Below are 21,235 nucleotides of genomic sequence, written 5' to 3'. Positions count from 1 at the left end.
TGTTGTGATAGCATTAACTCTTTTCAAGTAAAATTAAAATTAAACAAGCATGAAATGCAAAACATTAACACTGTATTTCAGATAGATAATCTTTGTAACCTACAATATCTGAAATCTTAGTGTGAATTTCTTATAGCAGGGATTTGATGTAAACCTACAGTAGGTTTGACTGCAGTTTACACTTGTGTATAGATCTGATTGCCATAATAACAATGTATTGATAAACCACAACACCAAAATCAATACTTGATATTCACATGTAACTGCTTAAGGTCATACCTCGTGCTGATTGATCTGAGGGCTCTGTCAGACACTATCATTGTAACTGTTATTGATTGTGTGTAAAGCTGTCCCACATAACCAATTGAAACACACAACTGTCTGTGCCCAATTTCATAGTCCCTCCAGTGAAGGATTCCCTATCAGATACTATTAAATAAAAAGTTGTTTTAACCCCTGACCCGTTTTTCTAACTGGGAACTTACTGTGTACAGTATGTGTTCTTTGAGTCTAAATGTTATTTGAAACAAGATTTTAAACCTAAGAACGTACAGTATTTGGCTTAACTTCTTGGTTTGACCATGCAGTCTTCTTCTGCTCAGTGGTTGGGGTCATGGTAGAGAAAAGCCAGTCTCAGAATAAGGGCTAATGCACACTTTGAATTGGAAATTCAATATTACTCTCATTTCTTCAAAATAACAAAGATGCAGACTTACTGTTGTTTGTGTCTCATGGGTCAAAGAACTTTAACAATGAAACAGAATATTGTTTTGAGTTACAAAAGGAAATCTTTTATTCTTTGCAGAGTGCAGAGGAAAGAAAAGGGGGAAATACAAGAAGCAGCTCCAGGGTACAGGCCGCGTGATTTAAATTGTAGTCTAGTTTATGAAAGGAGAACAAGACACGCAAAAGAAAATTATTTTTCCTCCAGCATGGGTGTGGTGTTCTGGTTCATCCCTTTTCAGCTGAAATGGACATTTTTTTCACTTTTTATGTCATCTAGATTATTTATTTGCCAATGGCTCTATGCCTGCAACTCTATAGAGCATTAACGACATACACATATCCAATTTCAGACATAAGCAAGGCTATGCATTAAGGTTCATGCTTTTGAATTAACACCATTTCCAGCTGCTGCCCACATTAAGCTTCATATGAAATTGTGTCACTTGAATAATCCTGTGAGTAAAACTGAAATTTTAAAATTGTTGTTTCCCTAATCTTATCATTAAGGTGTAATACTATCAAAGACACCTCTTTTTGTCTTTAAACTAAATATCTTAGTATTTTGTAATAGTAGAATATTTAAAAACAAGATTCAGATGACGTCTGCACAGTAAGATGTAGATGTAAGATGACAAGTATAACAAAGTCAAGTTATACTTTAGAGATACTATAAAGTGTTTAAAGATGTTTTTAAGTAATCTAAAAGTGTATGAAATTAATTTGAGATATAATTAATGTTAAGATAATTTAAGAAATTAAATTTTCACATTTAAATGATTTAAAAAATGTATTTGATTAAACTTTAAAATAAGGCCATATTTCTATAGATATGTTTGTATAAGAGTTCACAATATACAGTATAACAATGTTTTTAGGCAACTTAAACCACTTTTGATGTGTTTAGATTAGTTTATGAAATCTCAAAATTAAATATTCAATCAAATCAAATTAATTTAGAGATATCTTGAAGAAACTTAAGATATAATTCATCTTGTTGAATGATATTTGTAAACTTCTTTTTATTTTATTTTGAGACATTTCCAATTCCTTTTGATATATTGGATTTAATGAAAGTAAAGATGTTTGTAGCCACATAAACCTTAAATATGCTATTCCAATTACCCTCGTCGCATTAGCATGCGTTCAGACTACTGAACTGCTCATTGTCAGCTATCACTAAATACAGTATCTCAATCTGATGTACAGTATCTCAATAGCATTTTGGTTGCATTTTTGGGTGCCTCAAATTTAAGTAGGATATTAATTTCAAGATATCTTCTGCATCCAAAATGGCTTCTTGTGCATTCTGCAGTATATTAAATTAATCTCTTGACAATCATTTCCATTTGATGATTCAGATTCATCTGAAATGAATTGACATGCACTCAGAGCACAGGGTTAATATTTCGTTTCTTAGTAACTTCCTTTATTATTGTTTTTCCCACTTATGTTATTAAAGAAAAATGAAAAAGTATTGCAAAATAGAATGTATTTTTTCTTTTGTTTGTTTCACAAATTTAGCACGAATGATTCTTCAGGGTTTAGATAAGATAATGCAATACATATTAGGTACATGGAAAAAATAAGTTACAAATGTGTAATTATTTCAAGGTTATTTCAAGACTCCATAGTTTGCATAGTTTGCATAGTGCAGAAAAAGGCATTTATGTACTGCATGATACAGTGTGGAAATGTAACACAAGAACAGTGTGATATGTTCTGAAATGAGACATGCAGAGTGTGGAACAGTACAGCAGTGTGTGGGAAACTGTTGGACTGCAAGCGTATTTTCAATAGGTGGGTTCCGAGGAGGCCTGGCCAAGAATATTGATTTTGAATGGAGTTTTTTTTCTGAAAAAGCTTAACAGAGTTTTCCATATTAAACAGAAATGTGATACTGAAGTGAATGATAAAATGCTTGAGCAGTTGATTTTGATGGAGAAGACATGCTCCACCATTCTCAGGTATTGTCCTGGAATAAAAGTCTTATAGGCTTTATAGATTTATTATCACTGTTGAGGTGAAAGCTAAGAAGCAAAACCTAATGGTTAAAACAACATGTTTTCAAACTCAACATTTACAAAAACAAAAGCATTTGAAGGTGCTGAAATGTATGTAATCCTGCTGAAAGCTGTCTTAAATTTATATGACAGTTGTATTGTTCTTTTATGACAGTGAAGGCCTGAGAAGGTTTGCTTTCAATTACTGTATTTAAATAACTGTATTGTAAACCAGCTCATGCCAGCTGACAATCATGGCTGAAGCATTCTGCTTGGGATTGCATTAAACATACCCTGAGAAATGTTCAGTGAATAGCAATTGAGCAGCCTAATAAAAAACAAACTTCTGAGGAAATTGCACAGGCTTTAAATCTTTTTTATAATGTGGCTTTCTGTCCATATGTCCCGCTGTTCTTCCATGGAGAAGCACTTGCTTAAACCATGGGGAAACTCCAGTCAGGAATAACAAGGGACACGCAACAGCTATACCATTTTAAATTTGCTTTGCTGATTCAATATTATCATACATTCAGCTCCATGACGACACTCAAAATTAGTCTTTTAAATGGAAAATCCCCCCCCCCCCCCCCGAACTCTGTATGGGTTTTGGAAATTAAAACATTTGGCTTCTGAAAATCAAATATTTCAAATATTGAGGAACACCGTAATACCACATGAATTAAAGGAAACCAACCAGTTTTCTGCAGTGTTCTTCTCTTTATAAGTTCAAAGGCAGCTTTTGAATTTAATTAATCAATTGAATGCAATTAATCTTGGCAGCCTTCGAAAGCACATAGAAAGTTATCTAAGCATCACTTGTGCTTCCCTTCATTGGTTTGGCAACCAGGAGTTAATTACTTAATCTTGTCTATTTCAAATCTAATGTTGTCACACTTATTCAAGGTGGTCCACAGTGTTGTGTGTAGAGGCTTTTACTATTTAACATTTACAGTACATGTTGTATCTTGATTGGCTCATTTGTCATAATGACCTTGACATAGTTTCATGTCTATGCTGATGACACTGAGGTTTAGCTGTGAACCAGCTCAGATACTATATCTCTGTTGCAGTTTCTGAATGCAGCAGAGGTTTTCTGGCGTAGAAGTAAAAAAAAAATCAAAAAGCTTGGTGTTACTTCTGACCCTGTGTCATCATTTAAAGCTCATGGTTTGAAATGTTATAAGGGAATGCCTATTTGATACTGAAATGCTTTTATTTCACCGTAATTAGTTTATTGCAATGCTGTAAGTACTTGATTATCTATTAAAAATACTAAACAGGCTTCAGTATGTCTGGCATACAGTATGTTGCTGAACAAAATTTTTCTGCATCACCATTTAACTTGTTTCCTCTGTAAGTTACACTTTGTGTGAAAAAAGGACATTAAGGATCTTCTGTTTATGACTCCAGGTTATCCTGAGTGCTTATTGCATGTGTTTGACATAGCTTTTAATCTGAGATCTACTCAATCAGGACTTAATACTCTACTAAAGACCAGGCACTCACAGTAGGTGACAGAGCTTTATTTTTCTTTGAACAAGTTTCTATTAGCATTTAATTAGAAAACACAGAACAAATTAGGAAAAAAGCAACATAGAGAACAGTCTTTCTGTCTACCCACCCCTGTCATCGATGGTACTTCTTTCCAAGTTACCAGCTAAAGGATCTCCAAACTAGAATTTGACAGCTGCAATATTGCATCACCTCTTAATAACATAAGCTCTTCTCAAGTGCACTACCATGTCTATGGAACTCACTGCCCAAGTATATTCGAGATTCTGCTATTAATCCATCAATTTGTAGTTGTAGTTTTAGATGTAGAGTTAAATGTTATTCTTGGTTTAATTTGGTTAATTTTCAGATTTTAAGCTTTCTTTTTAGTTCTGTTATGGGTACCATGTGTGGACTGTAGTACAATGCTTTGAGTTATTTAATAACATTTATAAAATGTGTTAATAGTAAGAATAATGCACATTGAATACTGGCATGTATCCGGTTCCCTGCGACTTTCAACAGCTCTAGCCTCGAAGCGTGATAGTAAATGTATGGAAAACATTCTTTACCCTGGTCTGAAGCAGGTCCCTGGCCAATTCTGTTGGAACAGCTGGCAGATTGAATTACCAAGCAATATGTTTTTTATGATATATCTGACACTTTCCTTCCAAACCTTTTATGGTCTCACACTAATAATATCAAGGAGTTTTATTAACTCACTGACTGCAAGTTGACTAAGCAGCCAACATTTTTTCCCTTCGTAATTGGGCACCACTCCAGATTTTGTTGTTGTGTAGGTTTAATATCTATACTTTTTGCAGTGTGAACAATGCAGAGTGTATTTCTTTGTTATTGATACATCAATGAGGAAGAAAAGAAAACTACCCACCGATCAGTAGTCGATGCATACATGAATATTGGGCATGAGCAAGATTTTTCAAGTTAAACATATTCCCACTGGAAAAAAAAATGTGGTCTAATTTTACTATCTCCTTCACAAATATTCAGATTGTTGTACGATGGTTAAAGCATAGCGCAATACAGTGAAGCGCAATGTAATCATCATAAAAAGCAATGTAAATAAATTTGTGGAATCACAGTAAAACTGGAAAATGTACAGTACTTAAAATGATCAGCTTTCATAAGAGGTAATGGTTTGGAAGGAGAGTGTCTTTTGCTTATAGGTGATACAGTATAACATTACTTTATTAACTTTTTTAGCCCTTTACAATTTCTTGCCTTAGGAATGATCTTTTCGCATATCCCAGGTTGCTCTCCATGAGACACACAGATAGGGAGAGAGCCTGGGGTCAGAGCGCAGGGTAAGCCATTGTATGGCACCCCTGGAGCAGTTGGGGTTAAGGGCCTTGCTCAGGAGCCTAACGGAGTAGGATTCCTCTGCTGGCTGCGGGATTTGAACCAGCAACCTTCTAACCACAGGCGCAGATCCTTAGCCACAGAGCCACCGCTCCGCCCCCAGTAGGTACAGTAGGTGTGCAGTATGTGATTGATATAATTTTGTTAACTTTGTGCTGATCAGTCCTTGACTGCTCCTTTTTTATTAAATCTTCAAGCGACACTTCTATTTTATGAGTGACTTTAGGCCTAAAAATCCATCTTACAAGGGTGAGTGGAGACTAAGATACTTTCAGATGTGACATGGCCACATCTGCTTGCATAAATTGCTCTTATGGAAAGAAGTACAACTACTGTAGATGACGTTTTCCTAATTCAGAAACTGTGACTGGGTAGTTTTGCATGTTGTCTATTATCTTCAAGCTATGTTTCATTAACATCCTTTCTCCCCTGATTTTCTTTCTTATCAACTCTAATTTATATGTTTAGTTAATTCATCTCATGTTTTTGTTAATTTTTCAAACAGTTTTGAAATTGTAAAACAATTTTGTAATAATTCTGATATAAAAAAACACAGGAACCTCTGGACCATTTCCCAGAGTTTATAAACCTTAAAATACTTATGTGGGATGTGGTTTGAGATGTACTGTATATTCTAGATATTCTTGTCATACTGAATCACTATGAGGATTTCCTAAGCAGCAGTGTGAGATAACCAGGATGCCCTCAGTATGATGTGTAACTCTTTGGCTTGTCTGGGACCTGCCACCCACTAGTGTTATTTGAGAATGTGGTCTCACAGTATGTCCTAATTTTTTTATCATCATTCTATTGACAAACCAATAATTTATTTCTGTTCTGGAGAATATTTTGCTGTTCACTTTGGTTTCCTATGCATCTCATTAATACAGTGAATTTCATACATATGAAAATGTTGCTGTCTGCTTGAATGTGTGCTGGCTAGAAAGAGTAGGGTGCTCTTCTCAGAAGAACTCTACTAGTCCCCATATACTGTAGGCAAAAAGGAAAAAATACAATATCAACTCTTAATCTCTTAGTATTTGTACATTTACAGTTTGAGAAAATTCTCTTGAATTCAATAGTGACTTGTGTTTCTATGCGCATACAGTATTACACAAATGTGAACTGCAGTATTTTATGTAGTTGTATGGCCAAAGCTGTATGTTGATCTGTGTGACCATAATGTTCTGTTGTGAAAATAATAATGTTATTTCATAGAACATCTGAAAATAATTGTTAACTCTGTAAAATAAGTTGATTTTATTTGACAGTGTCCCCAGAGTTACCCTAATTAAGCCCAGCTGACAGTACTGTATGTAACCTGAGGACAGCTATCAGCTCAAAGGGTGTCCATTTTAGCAGATTAGCAGCTGCTATTCTCTACTGTTTTGTGGGCATCGCAGTGTCAGGGCCCCTCGGTCAGTGCAGTAAGACTCATTACTGCCAACCATTTCCATTATTTATCAGTCATTTATTATTTTTGATTGTAAATTCTGTTCCCTTTGCAGAACAAGGAAGGCAAATATATTCAATGTACCACGTCCTTAGCCTGTTTTCTTTGTAGAAAAAGCATGTTAATTTGAAGGGAATTTTAAAGGGAAGTGAGGATTCATAACTTTGCCTCTATTTAATCAGGAGTTTCAAAAATGGATTTGTTTAACAATGTTGCATTCCAACAAAAATTAGATTTCGGTACTGGATTTAATGAGTGGTTAGTAAGATTCTTTCTTCGTTATTTGTCCTTGAGAGATTTTTTTTCTCATTCTTCATTGTACTAATCATACACGGAAGGAACCAAACAGAGCACTTTTATTTTTAATATTTTGAAGTTCTTCAAAAAAAAATAGATTATTTTATTTACCACTGCAATTTGTTGTTCATGTGGTGCCTGCTTGTTTCCACTGTAGGCCATCTGTATATTAACAGAGGGTAATAAAAAGAAGCAGTGGGGAGTTCAACTCAAGCATACAAAATCCCCTCCCCCCCCTCAAGCAGTGTCATGACTTCATGTTATGTGGGTCATGTTTTCCAAAGGTAAAAGAATGTTTTATTTGTGCAGACATAGTGACTTTCACCTCCTGCTTAGATAATGATGTGTAGCCTGAAGGGATCTTGCAGACTGTTAACCAAGGAAAATGAAAGTAGGTTTTGTGCTCTTCTACTTTCTGCTCTGTACAGTAGTTTGAGAAAGCAGAAGAAAAACTTGACTGCCCATCAAATCCTATCAAACTCTAAAAATGCTCAGCTGGGAAATCATGTGTCCTGAACACATGATGATCACATGTAGAACTCAGCTAAACAAAGATTATGAGCTGCAATAAGGTTGTAGTGTAGTTAGAACAATATTCACTGTTCTTTGGATTTGTAGGCTTCCTTCACTGTGTCCCAATTTAATGTGATTAGTTTAAGACAATCTGAAATAAGCCTGATTTTAAGCAGGCTTAATGCACTTCCCCATAAAACATGACTACCTGAAATTTATAACCAGTCCTATCAGAATTCTGAGAAGGGAACTGGAATGACTTGTTTCTGTGATCACAGTGCTGTGGTCACCAATGTCAAAATAATTGGAGATACTGAAATCCGTTCAATTGTTGATGGCCCTTGAATAAGAAGAGACAGGTCATTCAGAATTTCTAAACTGTACGAAAAACAAATACAGAACTGTTGACAAATGCTTGGAATATAAAAGGAGTTTTTTTTAAATAAATGCAACATTTTCTTTAAAAGTGGTTTGTTGTGAATGTTTAAGCTGCTTTATAATATGCAAAATGTGGCAGATTTTTTTCAAACTCTTAAGCAAACCAAGAAAAAGCAAGAGATTTTATTCATAAGCCCTTAGCAAAATTCATTAAGCAGTCACTCAAGACAGGTGTAATACCTGCTGTTAGGAAAATGATTAAGGTAGAGCCTCCATTTAAAGTGACCAAACAGAATTAAGAAATAAGACAACATATAAGGTTTTGGAAACAATAATTTAAATTCAACTAGAGTATTATGTACTGTATATGGTGATACGACAGGGATCCTCAGCATTAATTTTAAAAAAGTAGGTTTTACTATCTTGCTATAGTTATTTGCATAAGCATCAAGCAGCAGATGATGGACAGTAGGAGCAAATTATCACTTGTCCTAAATCTCGAGCTCCAGGTGGCATTCAGGTGGATGCTGCACATTGGTGGTGGTGGAGGGGAGTCCCCATTACCTGTAAAGCGCTTTGAGTGGAGTGTCCGGAAAAGTGCTATACTGTATAAGTGTTAGCAATTATTATAATTATTATTATTTTTGCAATTTATCTCTGAAGCCCTCAAGTCAACAGATTTGAAATGTTCCTCAAACCAAACAATTTGTGTCTAAAACAATCAAAACTATTGATAAGTGCTTTTGTAAATGTATCCTCTTCAATTATCTCTCTTCTTTAGGCAAACATTGAACCGGGTGCAAAATGCTGTATTAAAGGTATTTAAATCAGCATCCATATTAGGCCATGGTAGGGTTTTGGTTACGAGAACCATTGAAGGTTGAATGCAGTTATACAGTACTTCTAGTTGCTTTTTAAATGACAAAAGTAAGAGTTTTTATACATTAGAACAGGTTTTCTGAAAACTTTTGATCTGACTCAGTTTTGGGATACACTCAATGGTACATTATACTGTATACACCTCTGTATACATTTGCTGTCTGTAAACATTTAAGCTAATGTTTGTGTTTGGATTGAGAGTTGGTAAATGAATGAAAAAACAGACTACAGATAAGTGGTGAATACTCAAATTGAGATGATGTACATAAAAGATAGGGAAACTTAAAGCTTAAAGAAACTACTTATGATTATTAAGATAAATCAAAATGGGGCTTTCGTCTTAAGTTTAAAAAAAAGACTTTTGGGCTGAAATGTACTTTACATCTTAAGACAATCTGGAGAATATGAGCAACATATTAAGAAATATAGATGATAGTTCAAAATGTATTTCCATTCGTCCATTTCCTAACTGCTTTATCCAGCTCAGGGTGACAGGGGAGCAGTAGCCTATCCTGACAAGAAATGGGCGCAAGGTGTGGTCCAGTCCATTGCAGGGTACATACACACACTCTGACACCTGGGCTCATTTTCTCGGAAGCCAATGAACCTGCCAGTATGGTTTTTATTTTTTTGGACTGTGGGGTGAAACTGGAGCACCCAGAAAAAACCCATGCAACCGCGGGAGAACATACAAACTCCACTCCTCATAGCACACCAGGTCCAGAATTGAGCTCAGGGCCCAGATGTGCAAGTCAGCATCCACTGTGCCAATGTGCTGCCCAGAATATATATCCTAAATTTAAATTTAAGGAGAGTACCTGATCTCTCTATGTACTGATTCCAGATTAGTAATGGATTTTTGATAATGTAGTGAAAAGAATTGTATACAGCCAAGTAAATTGTTGAATGAATCTTTTATTACATGTCTTTATGTGGTTTAAAAAAAACCTGATTGCTTAAAAACAATAAGATTGTTATCGTTTACATTAAGAATAACAATATTGTAAACAAGTACTATAGAATTGAGAATCAAAATGGCACTTAGAGTAAAATTTAAATAGAGTAAATTGTTTTTTATTTAGAGTAAATAAAATCCTCCATTGTAGATTTTTCTATAATTTACCTAATTTCTTTGTCTTCTCCCTAATTTGTTTAAATGGTAGAAATATTACCTACATAGAAACTTGCTTTGATTATTGTAATCTGGGAATGCAGGAGTTAATGGTAACATATTTTCAAAACAATTACATTTCCCAGCTGCTTTCATGGAAATGTATTTCCATTCAGTCCTGTCTTCCCTTTCACATGAAGGAACACAGGAATGAAGGAAACTAAAATGAAGTTAGCTGGTTTTGACAGCTCCCAAATTACAGTCAGCTTCCAGGCATGAGCATTGCAGGCAGGCCTAACTGCAGATAAAGGCCTACATACTTTTAAATCTTATAAAGCTGTATGGAGATTGATACCCTTAAATTGAACTTGGATGCATTCATGAGCAGCTGGGTTACATTTTGTTGCAAAAAAAACAGAGCATCAACTGATTTAATTGACCTCCATTTCTGTTTTGTATGTGAGAGCTCCCATTCTTTGTACACAAGTGACTATTACTTCTTTATTGCTAGAGAGTGTACTGTATTACCATATTAAAGGGAACTGCAACACTATTTTTGTATCTGTGGTTTAGAAAGATTAGAAAGCATTGATCAGTGCATGTCAATCCACAATAAAAGTATAATGGACACATTAACGTAAAACCTCTAATTTACATTGCAAAATAGACTAAATTTGCAGATACTGTATGCACAGTACCATATTGCCATCATTGCCTGCACTTCAGAACATGGCAACAAAACATCTAGTGACGTGAAGTGGCCCCATTACATTGTAAACAAGAAGGCTTGTGAATACATTTCTTTTAAGTCAACATAAATATTGCTCTCAACTTTGAGACTGTTTTGCCGACAGCTCTGCATGCAGATCATGCTGGAACATTTCTGCAGTGAAATGTCTGCTGTACGAACTGCTTCATTTTTCACAGATTCTTAGACTACACTGAAAAAGGTTATGATTGGCAACTTCAGTTATAAACATACAATAATTCTGTGTTGCCTGTAAAAAACTGTTTCTTATCTCTGTAGGTAGCTGTGTTTTTGATTTGATGATCCTGAGAGTGACAACCAGAGCATTGAGCAAATGTTGTATTTCATGTACTGAATATTTGGGCCCTCACACAAATTTGATATTGTTGTAAGTTGTAAAATCTATTTGTTTATAGTTTAAAGACTTAGATTATGTTTTTTTTCCTCTTCATTTCACAGTTTAAAGTTTAAACCTAATAAAAAATAATGCTAAAAAGTTCTGCAGAATTTCAGTTTTCCAGACCTGCCTTGACATCAGGGGTAGAATATAATTTGTAAACTGTCAAATGCTAATATAAATAGTTCAATTTTATTATCACCTTCCAATGGCTACAGAAGAGTCCCCCGATTCACTCAGAAAAATAAGATCAAACAAAACATATTAATGCAGTATTAATCAAGTTCTCTTGTTTAGCTATATCACTATATCATAAATGAGGCAATAAAAACACCTGGCATTAAGATTCATCAGTATAGCAAAGGATCCAAAAGAAACTATTTGCAGTTGTTGTGTTACAAGCAAAACCATTGTGTGTTTTTTTGTGTGTACCACTATATTGTGAAATATAAACATGTATTTAAAAAGGCTAGCTGATATAATTTTCTAGATGCAGTTCAGGTGGTAACTGAATGTATCACCACAAGCTGGTAAAAAGGAAAAACGTATGAACACCAGCTAAACCAGAATGAAGAGTTTTAGGGTCATTACATACAGTAACTCCCTTATAACCACTAACAAAAGTATGAAGAGCAGATTTGATTTGAGTGTCATTTTTACTTTGTCTACTAATTATAGTGTCTAGTGGGGTATGTTAAGAGAAGGATGAACAAGATGATGAATGCAGAGAGCATTTTTTCTTTGATCTTGTGAACTAAAGGAAGTTATACCCGTAATTAACTCACCAGGGCGTATTTCTGTGACCCTTTCTGTCAGGGAAATGTATCAATATGTCATGAATTAGTGGCTTCAGGGAAGGTTGTGAATGCAAAGCTTTGAAAGTGACCACTGAATGAGTTAATTGCACCAGTCTCCAGAATGTGTATTTCTGCCATTGATTTTTTTTTGTCTTTTCTTCTTTCCCATAAAAGCATGTGACAGTGAACACTGGGGCCCTCACTGCAGTAACCGCTGCCAGTGTAAGAACAGAGCCTTGTGTAACCCCATTTCTGGGGCATGTATCTGCACTCCTGGATTCAAAGGCTGGCGATGCGAAGAGCGCTGTGAACCTGGGACATATGGGACTGGATGCCAGCAGAAATGCCAGTGCCAAAATGGAGCTACCTGTGACCATATCACAGGAGAATGCAAGTGTGCTCCTGGCTACACAGGAGCTTTGTGAGTAAACTCTACTTTCTAGGTGTTAAATGGTTTAAGAGAACAATAGGAAAAAATATACAAATTCACCAATACAAATTTGTTTTTTGGTGTGGCAGTGTATACTGTATGACTGTGCTGACAGAATAAGGGTAATAGAAGGGGCATACTCAGGGCATGCAAACATTTATACCACTTGCAACTTTGCCATTGAAGTGTTTCTAGTTCTCAGTTGAAGTCTTATGAGTGAAAATACAAGTACTAGGAAGTTCAAGTTCAAGTTTATTGTCAATCCAGCCATATACAAGTATACAGAAGAGCAAGATATCGGTCTCTAGGTCTACGGTGCGAATACAGACAAGACACTGACAAGACACTGCTATAGACAATGTAGACATAGACATTGCTGACAGGGTACAAGGTAAAGGGTACATAAAGTGCAATGTGCATAGTGCAGTGTACTTTACAGGACTGTCTAAAGAATACATCAGGCAGAATGCCTGACATTCGGCAAACAAGAACTAGGTTTCCAGATTTGGATTAGGTGAAGTAGGTACCATGGTGTTGAGGAGCCTGACAGCCTGTGGAAAAAAGCTGTTACGGAGTTTGGTGGAGCTGGCCTGTATACTGCGATACCTTTTACCACATGGTAGGAGGACAAAGAGTTTGCAGGAGGGGTGGGAGGGATCATCCACAATACTGAAGGCTTTGTGTGAGCAGTGTTTGTGGTATATGTCCTGAATGGAGGGAAGGTTCCAATGTTGTTTCCTGCTGTATTGACAATTCGTTGCAGGGACTTGCGGTCTGAGGCCTTACAATTTTCAAACCAAACCATGATACAGTTTCTCAAGATGCTCTCGATGGTACCTCTATAGAATGTGGATAGTATAGGGGGGGAAGGTTTGCCACAGGAAGTGGAGACGTTGTTGTGCTGTTTTAGCTAGGGGGTGGTGTTGATGGTCCAAGTAAGGTCATTTGTGACATGCACACAAAGAAACATAGTGCTTCTAGCTGTCTCCATAGGGGAGCCGTTGATGTGCAGTGGTGAGTAATCAGCGCGGGCCCTCCTGATGTCAATTATCATCTCTTTTGTCTTATCGACATTCAGTGACATATTGTTTTTTAACATTGATAATGATTTAACATTGATAATTGATAATGTAATTTACACTGTGCTTAGCAGTGCAGTCATGAGTTATCAGCGTGAACGGGAGTGGGCTGACTACACAGCCCTGGAGGGTTCCAGTGTTCAGTATGGTGGTACTAGAGATGTTGTTTCCAATCCAGACTGTCTGAAGTCTCTCGGTCAGAAAGTCCAGAATCCAGTTGCAGAGGGAGGCTTTGAGATTCAGCAAGCTCAGTTTTTCTGTTAGTTTCTGGGGGATGATTGTGTTGAATGCTGAACTGAAGTCAATGAACAGCATTCTTACATAAGTGTCCCTCTTATCCAGATGGGACAGGGCAAGGTGAAGGGTGAGGGATATGGCATCATCTGTAGACTGGTTGGGATGATACTCAAGCTGGAGGGGGTCCAGAGAGGTGGTGAGTCTGGACTTAATGTGGCCCATGACTAGCCTTTTGAAGCACTTCATGATAATTGGTGTGAGTGCCACGGGGCAATAGTTATTGAGACAGGACACAGTAGACTTCTTTGGCACTGGTATAATCATGGTGGTCTTGAAACATACAGGGATGACTGTCTGGCACAGGGAGATATTAAAATGTCTGTAAAAACATCAGCTAACTGTGCTGCACATTCCTTGAGCACGCGACCAGGTATATTGTCAGGTCCAGCAGCCTTACGTTGGTTAACTTTTGCTACTGGATGCTCTTGAACTATTGCAGTTAGTCTATGGGAAGAATGCATCCGTTTTCCTTGACCGTAAGTGGCTTAGGGTGTGTCAGAAGGTGTGTCAGAAACAATTCCAGGTATTTGGTTGGAGACCTTGTAGTTGAAAAAGAAAAAAAGAAAGGTAGAAGAATTGTGAAGGTGAGGTTAACATCCTGAAAAAACAAATAACCTTCTACTGAAGTAAACCATTGCCTTGGACAGTGTTTGATTTAGACCACTGACTGCTTAGACAAGATCATTTAGTTGGCAGTATGGGCATTTGTGTGAAATTGCTGGTACAATTCTATTTGTACCAGTAAATTGCAAATATTTACTTTGGCTATTAGGAATTAATTGACACAATAACAACGAATCTTCACATGGATTTTTAACATATGTAATACATTTATTAATACATAAAATGTGTACATAAAAGCATTTAAACTAAATATGTGAAAATCTGCCTGCATAAAAATGGCAGCAAGTTACGTGAGGGATATCAAGATGTAGCAGATATCAAGAAGAGATACAAAAAAGGCATTAAAGCCTGTTACTCTCACACACCTCCAGAGGTCATTTCAGCCTGCAAAGATCTCCTCTCAAATACTTTAACTCCCAAGATAAGGATAAGAAAACAGCTGAAATGGTCCATTGCAGCGTTGTCCAATCCTTGCTCTGCTCACTCAATGCTTGTTCATTCCTGGTGCAGCTCAGGGTATTAAGGAGAGAAGTCCTGCTGTACTGAAGCTTCACACCGACAGTCAGTTCTGTTCAGAACTGGGACAAAGTCTGTGCACAAGGGGGATTTCTAGGTCAAGGGCGAGTCACAAAGAAAGTGGAGTAACTCAGTTTGCTCACAGGTTTGCTCACAGGTTTAGTGGCTACTGCTGAGAAATTAGATATTCAAGTTGTGTCAACAAAGTCTAACCATATTGCTCCAGTGATAAGGCTGATGCACAGTGGCAGCTACAGTAGCTGGATGCAAGGTCCTGGCTGCAGGGTAGACCTGGGGCAGAATTCTGCCTTTATGTACATTCTCAATCTCTAACTTGATGTTTGGGGGCAAACGTTGAAGTGTCAAAGTTTAGACAACAGTCATGTCAGTCACATACAGTAGTTCTGCTGTCAGTCAGCCAAGTTGGATCAATGGAGAGAAGCAGAAGTTAGAAGTGAAGTGCACTGCTTTTAAACTGTTGGTGATTGGTTAAAGTGTCACTGCTTTGAGTTGATCTTCATGTCCTACAAGTGCCTGGTTGGCTGGTCATCTTTTTGAGTGATTGATCACAACCTGTAACTATAAGACAATCATATAGAAATAACTATGGCTCTCTCAGACATCCAGGCGCCAGGGTCGGACCTCTATCATGGGGAGTGCTGGTACTGGTTGGTGTTGCTGTCCTTGGAGATGCTACCTATCAAGAACAACTTAATCTCCCTACATTCCAGCACACAAAGATCATTACCTTTTCAGTAGCAGGGACCACAGAGAAGAGCCTCAATGAGGAATCTACAGCAATACTTAATTCTGTGGCTTATTAATAAGCATTTGTTACTACATTTCTGCAAGCATTGCTACTTTCCTTCAGTCAGGGATTGGTAAACAAACTGCTGTTGTTAAGAAACACTGATGGAAATAGACTCTCAGAATTTTCATCCAAAGGATCTGACATTGATTTTGTACTAAAGAACATGCAAATGAACTTGCTTATAGTGACAAGCTACAGGTGTTGCAAAAGGAAAAGTAATGCCACAGGGTAGTAATGCCACAACTGGAGGTGTCAGCATCAGCCAACTTAATGCCCTTGAACAACCAACAAATAAACATTTTAGAATCATTGGAAGTGACCTCTTTTGCCAGACTCCTAATAAATGCCCCAAAAGCATTGATCCACATGTTGATAGGCTAGTCAGTTGCTGAAGCTGTTCTAAATTGATGTTGATGGTGTTCGTTCTGTATGTTAATTACCGATGTTTCAATAAACAACAAAAAAATTGTAATTCTATATTCAGCATTGACTGCTTTTCAATGTCTAGAGTATGTCTGTTTCTGCATTTCCATGCAGACACTGTGTGTTTTTAGTTCTGAAGTGAATAGGAGAAAGTGTGCCACAATACAACAAAGGATTCCTGTTTGATTTTTTTTTTAATATTGAAAATATCAAGGGGTAATCAACAGATGATGTGTGATTAAGAGGGCAAAGAGAAAGATGGTTGTTGGTTCTGATGGCCCCTTTCTTGGCGTTAAAGCTGTGAAGACCTCTGTCCTCCTGGAAAGCATGGTCAGCAGTGTGAGGAGAGATGCCCCTGCCAGAATGGAGGAGTGTGCCACCATGTCACTGGGGAGTGTTCTTGTCCTCCAGGCTGGATGGTAAGACTAATCTCTGTATTTTACAGTATGTGTATGTGGACTGTTCATTCATTTTCATACATTTGTCTCAGACAGAAAATTAAATTTGAAGACACAGCACATGCCTTTTATTTAAGAAGATTCTTTTACTTTTCAAAATGCCAGAAACAGAGAGTTACAAATTACAGATGATTAAATGATAGTCCTGTTGGACACGTGCCATTTCGAATATAGTTTTATCAAATACATTTTTGATGGGCTTTGTTGGGCTTCTCAAAATTTGATATAAAATAAAAGAGAAAATTAATAATATATACTGTACTAGGTATTTATACATTTAGAATAAATTCTCAATACATTTGAATTACTTTGTGACTCACTTTCAAAGGGTTTTACCTTATTATGTGAGAAAATAAATTGTGTCCTTTTAAAAAGGTTTTGTTAATTTTGTTAAGAACTACATTTAATCCTATACTTTATGCTATGAAATGCATAATATGCCACACTATTGTATATTATAAATGGCAGAACTTTTTCATATTTCTCAAAGAACATATTGACTGGTTTCAGAAAATGTAGCTGGGCCTTTTTGCATGAGTTGTTTATCTCACTGTTTTAGATCATCTGTGAATCAAGTTGATAATGAAATGTAAATGGTCAGTGATGCTGATCTTACAACTCCTGGGTTTGAGCCTTCCCTTCAGTGTCTGCCTGTATGGGATCTGCATATTCACCCTGTGTTCTCATGATTTTTTACAGCATGCTCTAAGTCCCCAAACATGCATAGTCTTGCTTGCTAGGTGTGATTGGCTAGTCTGAATTATCACTTTCTCTTGGCCTTGCAATAGCGTGCCCACCCCGGAGATGAGCAATTGTGTAGGCATCGTCTTGACCCTTACCAGGATAAGTGACTTACTAGTAATGGATGTACTGTAAATGACTAGAACATAACACAGACTTCTTCATGGACAAAGCCATTTCCATTAACTTGAGCGTCGCATTTATCATCACAGTCCACTACCTACTGTTTTCAATTTCCTCTCAGTTTATGCAGTTAAGTGAAATAAAAATGACTGAATGGATAATTCCAGGATGTCATAAATTCTTTAACAAAATATACCGTGACTTTTGATTACCGCATTTAAAGATCTTGTCATACAATATAAATGGTTGTGCATATAATTATTTACTAATAACATAATGAGAAGAGGCCAACCGGCCTATTTAGAACTTTTGGTATTTAGTAGTCATTCTCTTCATGGTTGTGATTCAGATAGCACTTGAAAGAAGCCAGACTAACGGCTTTAAAAAAATGGCTAGCTTGTTCCATACTCCCATAACCATTTGTGTTAAATGTGTGTTAGATCTGTGTAGTTTCCACTTGTGTCCTTTGTTTCCTCTTTTAATGTTTATTTTTGACTTTGTCAATCCCTTTGAAGATTTTGAAAACTTGTATCAGGTCGCTTAATCTTCTGTAATGAAGAATTTAAAAGGTTTTGTTCATTCGGCCTGTCAGTGTAGCAAACTGTACCTACAGTATACCAAAATCTAAATCATTCTAAATTAAAAAGAATAGTGGTCCTAGTATAGGTCTTTATGGTACCCCACGAATTATCTCTACTCCATTTAATCATCCACCCTGTATCTGTTTTCTATAAACCAATTCTTAACCCAAGCACATGTGTGACTTTTAATGCCTATATTGTGATTTCAGAGTAAATCGTTTATGAATAATTTTATTAGCCTTCTATAAAACTAAATAAATCATATTACAGTATATACTATGCGTGTATCCATTACTGTTATTACTTGTTCAAAGAACAAATTGGTTGGGTAAGACCTATTGTAGCTTTTCTAAATTCATATTGACTATTCTCTAGCATATTACTTCCATAAAAGATTAAATAAATCCCCAGTTTAGTTCTAATAATTGATTCCATAACCTTACATGTATTAGAAGTCAGACTTATTGGTCTGTAGTTACTAGGTTCAGATTTGTCACCCTTCTTATGAACTAACATAATGTTAGTAATTTTCCAATTTCGTGTTTACTGTTGCAAATTACATTAATGTCTTATTAATAATATCTCGTTTCCTGGACTACAACTGGTAAGTTACCATTGGGCTCTGTATATTTATTAATCTTGGGAGTTTCTTCTTCTTATAATATACTTAAATACAGAACATTGTTCTTCCGTTGCCTGAGGCAGGCATGTTGTTGACTTCTTCCTTAATTAACATTGAGGAAAATAGTTCATCTTTCATTTCCCTTTTATTTTCTAGAAATGTTCAATTTTTGCCCCAGATGCTGTATATTCCCAAACCAAAAGTGAAACATGAACCAAAAACAAAAGTTGACAGGGTAGCACTCAGTCTGTTCTGTCTCTGTGTGTGTGTCCTGTGGGATGTACTGTACATAGGGCACAGTATGCGGCCAGCCCTGTCCGGAAGGGAGGTTTGGGCGAAACTGTTCCCAGGAGTGCCAGTGTCATAATGGAGGAACATGCTTGTCATCCACTGGTCACTGCCTCTGCAGCCCTGGATACACAGGGGAGAGGTATGTAGAGTATGGCTTTCTTCACACATACTTGACTATGTGTCAAATATCTTGTGCATAGTTAATGCTTATAAAATTCACAGTGGGGAATTAAAATAGCATTACTTACTGCAAGCTCAGTAAGAGCTTTCCAGGAACAAATGATGTAACTGTATTTGCAGATGTTACACTTTTCGTGTAATCTATGAATACAAAACAAGATTGCACAAAAAGTATTGTATTATTCTACTCTGACAAATTGAATAAATCTAGTTTTTATATATATCCACAATATATTTTAACACTGACACTTCTTAAACTTTGTTATTTCAATCTTGTTGCTTATAAAATTATGATCATATTTATGATAACACAATGATGTGTATTTATATTACAACTACAGTACTAGTGGAAAAAAAATGTGCAGTTGTGGTCATATGCCTGTTCTCAACTTCAGCACAGTTAGGATCTTTTGTCTGAACTCTCATTTTTTCTACGTTTTTGTGTCTCTTTTTTAATTATTTGTATTATTCTTCAGTGGTACCGTCAAACACAAATTAGTTAAGCCTTTTGCTTATAAAAAGCAAAGCAATGCCAGACCTTCAACCCCCTTTCTCTCTCCAAAATTAGAATGAGCAAAATTGTATATAGCCAATCTAGAACACAATATCACAAGCTATTGATTCTCTATATACAGTACCAGTAACAAGGTCAAAGTAAAGAAAAAAGAAAAAAACACATCAGTTCTTCACAGAGGCAGGCTGATTTTAATTGGGATTATGTATAACAAATGGGCTGCTTTCTTTAAAGCTTTTCTCTCACTCATCGTTCTGTTTCTTACACTTTAGCTTCGTGAATTTTTTTTTGATCTTTGAATGTCGTTGAATATTAAATTATCTTTGTCAGTTTCAGCAGTGATTTGTTTCTGCAGAATTGCTCCTGCACTATAAAGATATGTAAACATTTACTGTATGTGTGAAAAGTTTTGAAAACACCAAATACCTAGTCAGTACTGTATATATTTATTTATATCTTGTTACAATGATTCAGGTAAACCAACCCCTTCTAATCTTGAACTAAATATAGAAAATATATTGTAATCCTTAAAACTCAAGTTAAAGAATAATTTAAGAGTTTATTTTTACTGCAGTGGTTACAAGTAAAATATGCTGGGTTAATAGTTGTAGTTTTATTGTTGGCAGGTTTAAGATGGCATTAAAAGTCTTTGTCACGGATATCCTTATTAAGTTGATTGATTATTTGACTTAAGGAACTTAGTTATTTCTCTGCCAAAACAACTCAAGGCAAAATTCAAAGAAGTTTGTTATGACTTTAGATATGCTTAAATATCTTCTTTCATTAAATGCCAAAACTTAACAATTTGATACCATTTAACTTTCCAAAAGTTTGTTACTTTCCATGATTATGGCTCGTGGACTACAATGGTTTCAATCAGAATGGTTTTAAGCTATCTTTTAGAAAAAAAAATTACATTTGAGATTATTTATCCAAGAAACAAAATAGCTTCTCATACAGTTCAGTAACCTTTCCCCATTTAATTTAATTTAATTTAATTTAATGCAGACACCTGAATGTTTGCATACTGTATAGTAGCCACAAAATAGAAAGACAGCATAGTCTAAAATTAAACTGTTCTTTTTTTGTTCTCACATCTGTAAGCCAAAATTTTCACTACTGTAATAAGGGACAACTACATTCAAAAACCAAAATTTGGTCTTTTCTATGTAAACTTGTCAAATCAGGATGAAATTATCATAAAGCAGACAACAATTGTTCAGTTCGATACAAGGTATTATAATCAAACACTGAAATAACTAATCACAACATTTATCCACAATTTAAGAAAAAAAATCTCAATACAAGTTTACAATATTTTGAGGAGATATCTGGTCGCTTCAAAGAGAGCACATGACTGAGATGGTAGTCTGGA

The 21,235-nt window shown here is 36.0% G+C and overlaps 1 protein-coding gene across 1 annotated transcript in view; it reads left to right on the top strand.

Annotated features, from left to right (window-relative positions):
• Positions 1–21,235, top strand: part of megf10 (multiple EGF-like-domains 10) — a 97,913-nt gene that overhangs the window by 33,221 nt on the left and 43,457 nt on the right. The window contains exons 6-8 of the mRNA XM_088629839.1: positions 12,345–12,591; positions 16,649–16,769; positions 19,169–19,305. Coding sequence (XP_088485965.1) covers positions 12,345–12,591; positions 16,649–16,769; positions 19,169–19,305 — 505 coding nt within the window. The remainder of the gene's footprint in view (positions 1–12,344; positions 12,592–16,648; positions 16,770–19,168; positions 19,306–21,235) is intronic.

Source organism: Lepisosteus platostomus, chromosome 4 (genome assembly GCF_059453375.1).
Source record: "Lepisosteus platostomus isolate fLepPlt1 chromosome 4, fLepPlt1.hap1, whole genome shotgun sequence".
Taxonomy (NCBI): domain Eukaryota; kingdom Metazoa; phylum Chordata; class Actinopteri; order Semionotiformes; family Lepisosteidae; genus Lepisosteus; species Lepisosteus platostomus.
This window is presented reverse-complemented; position numbering and strand designations above follow the sequence as displayed.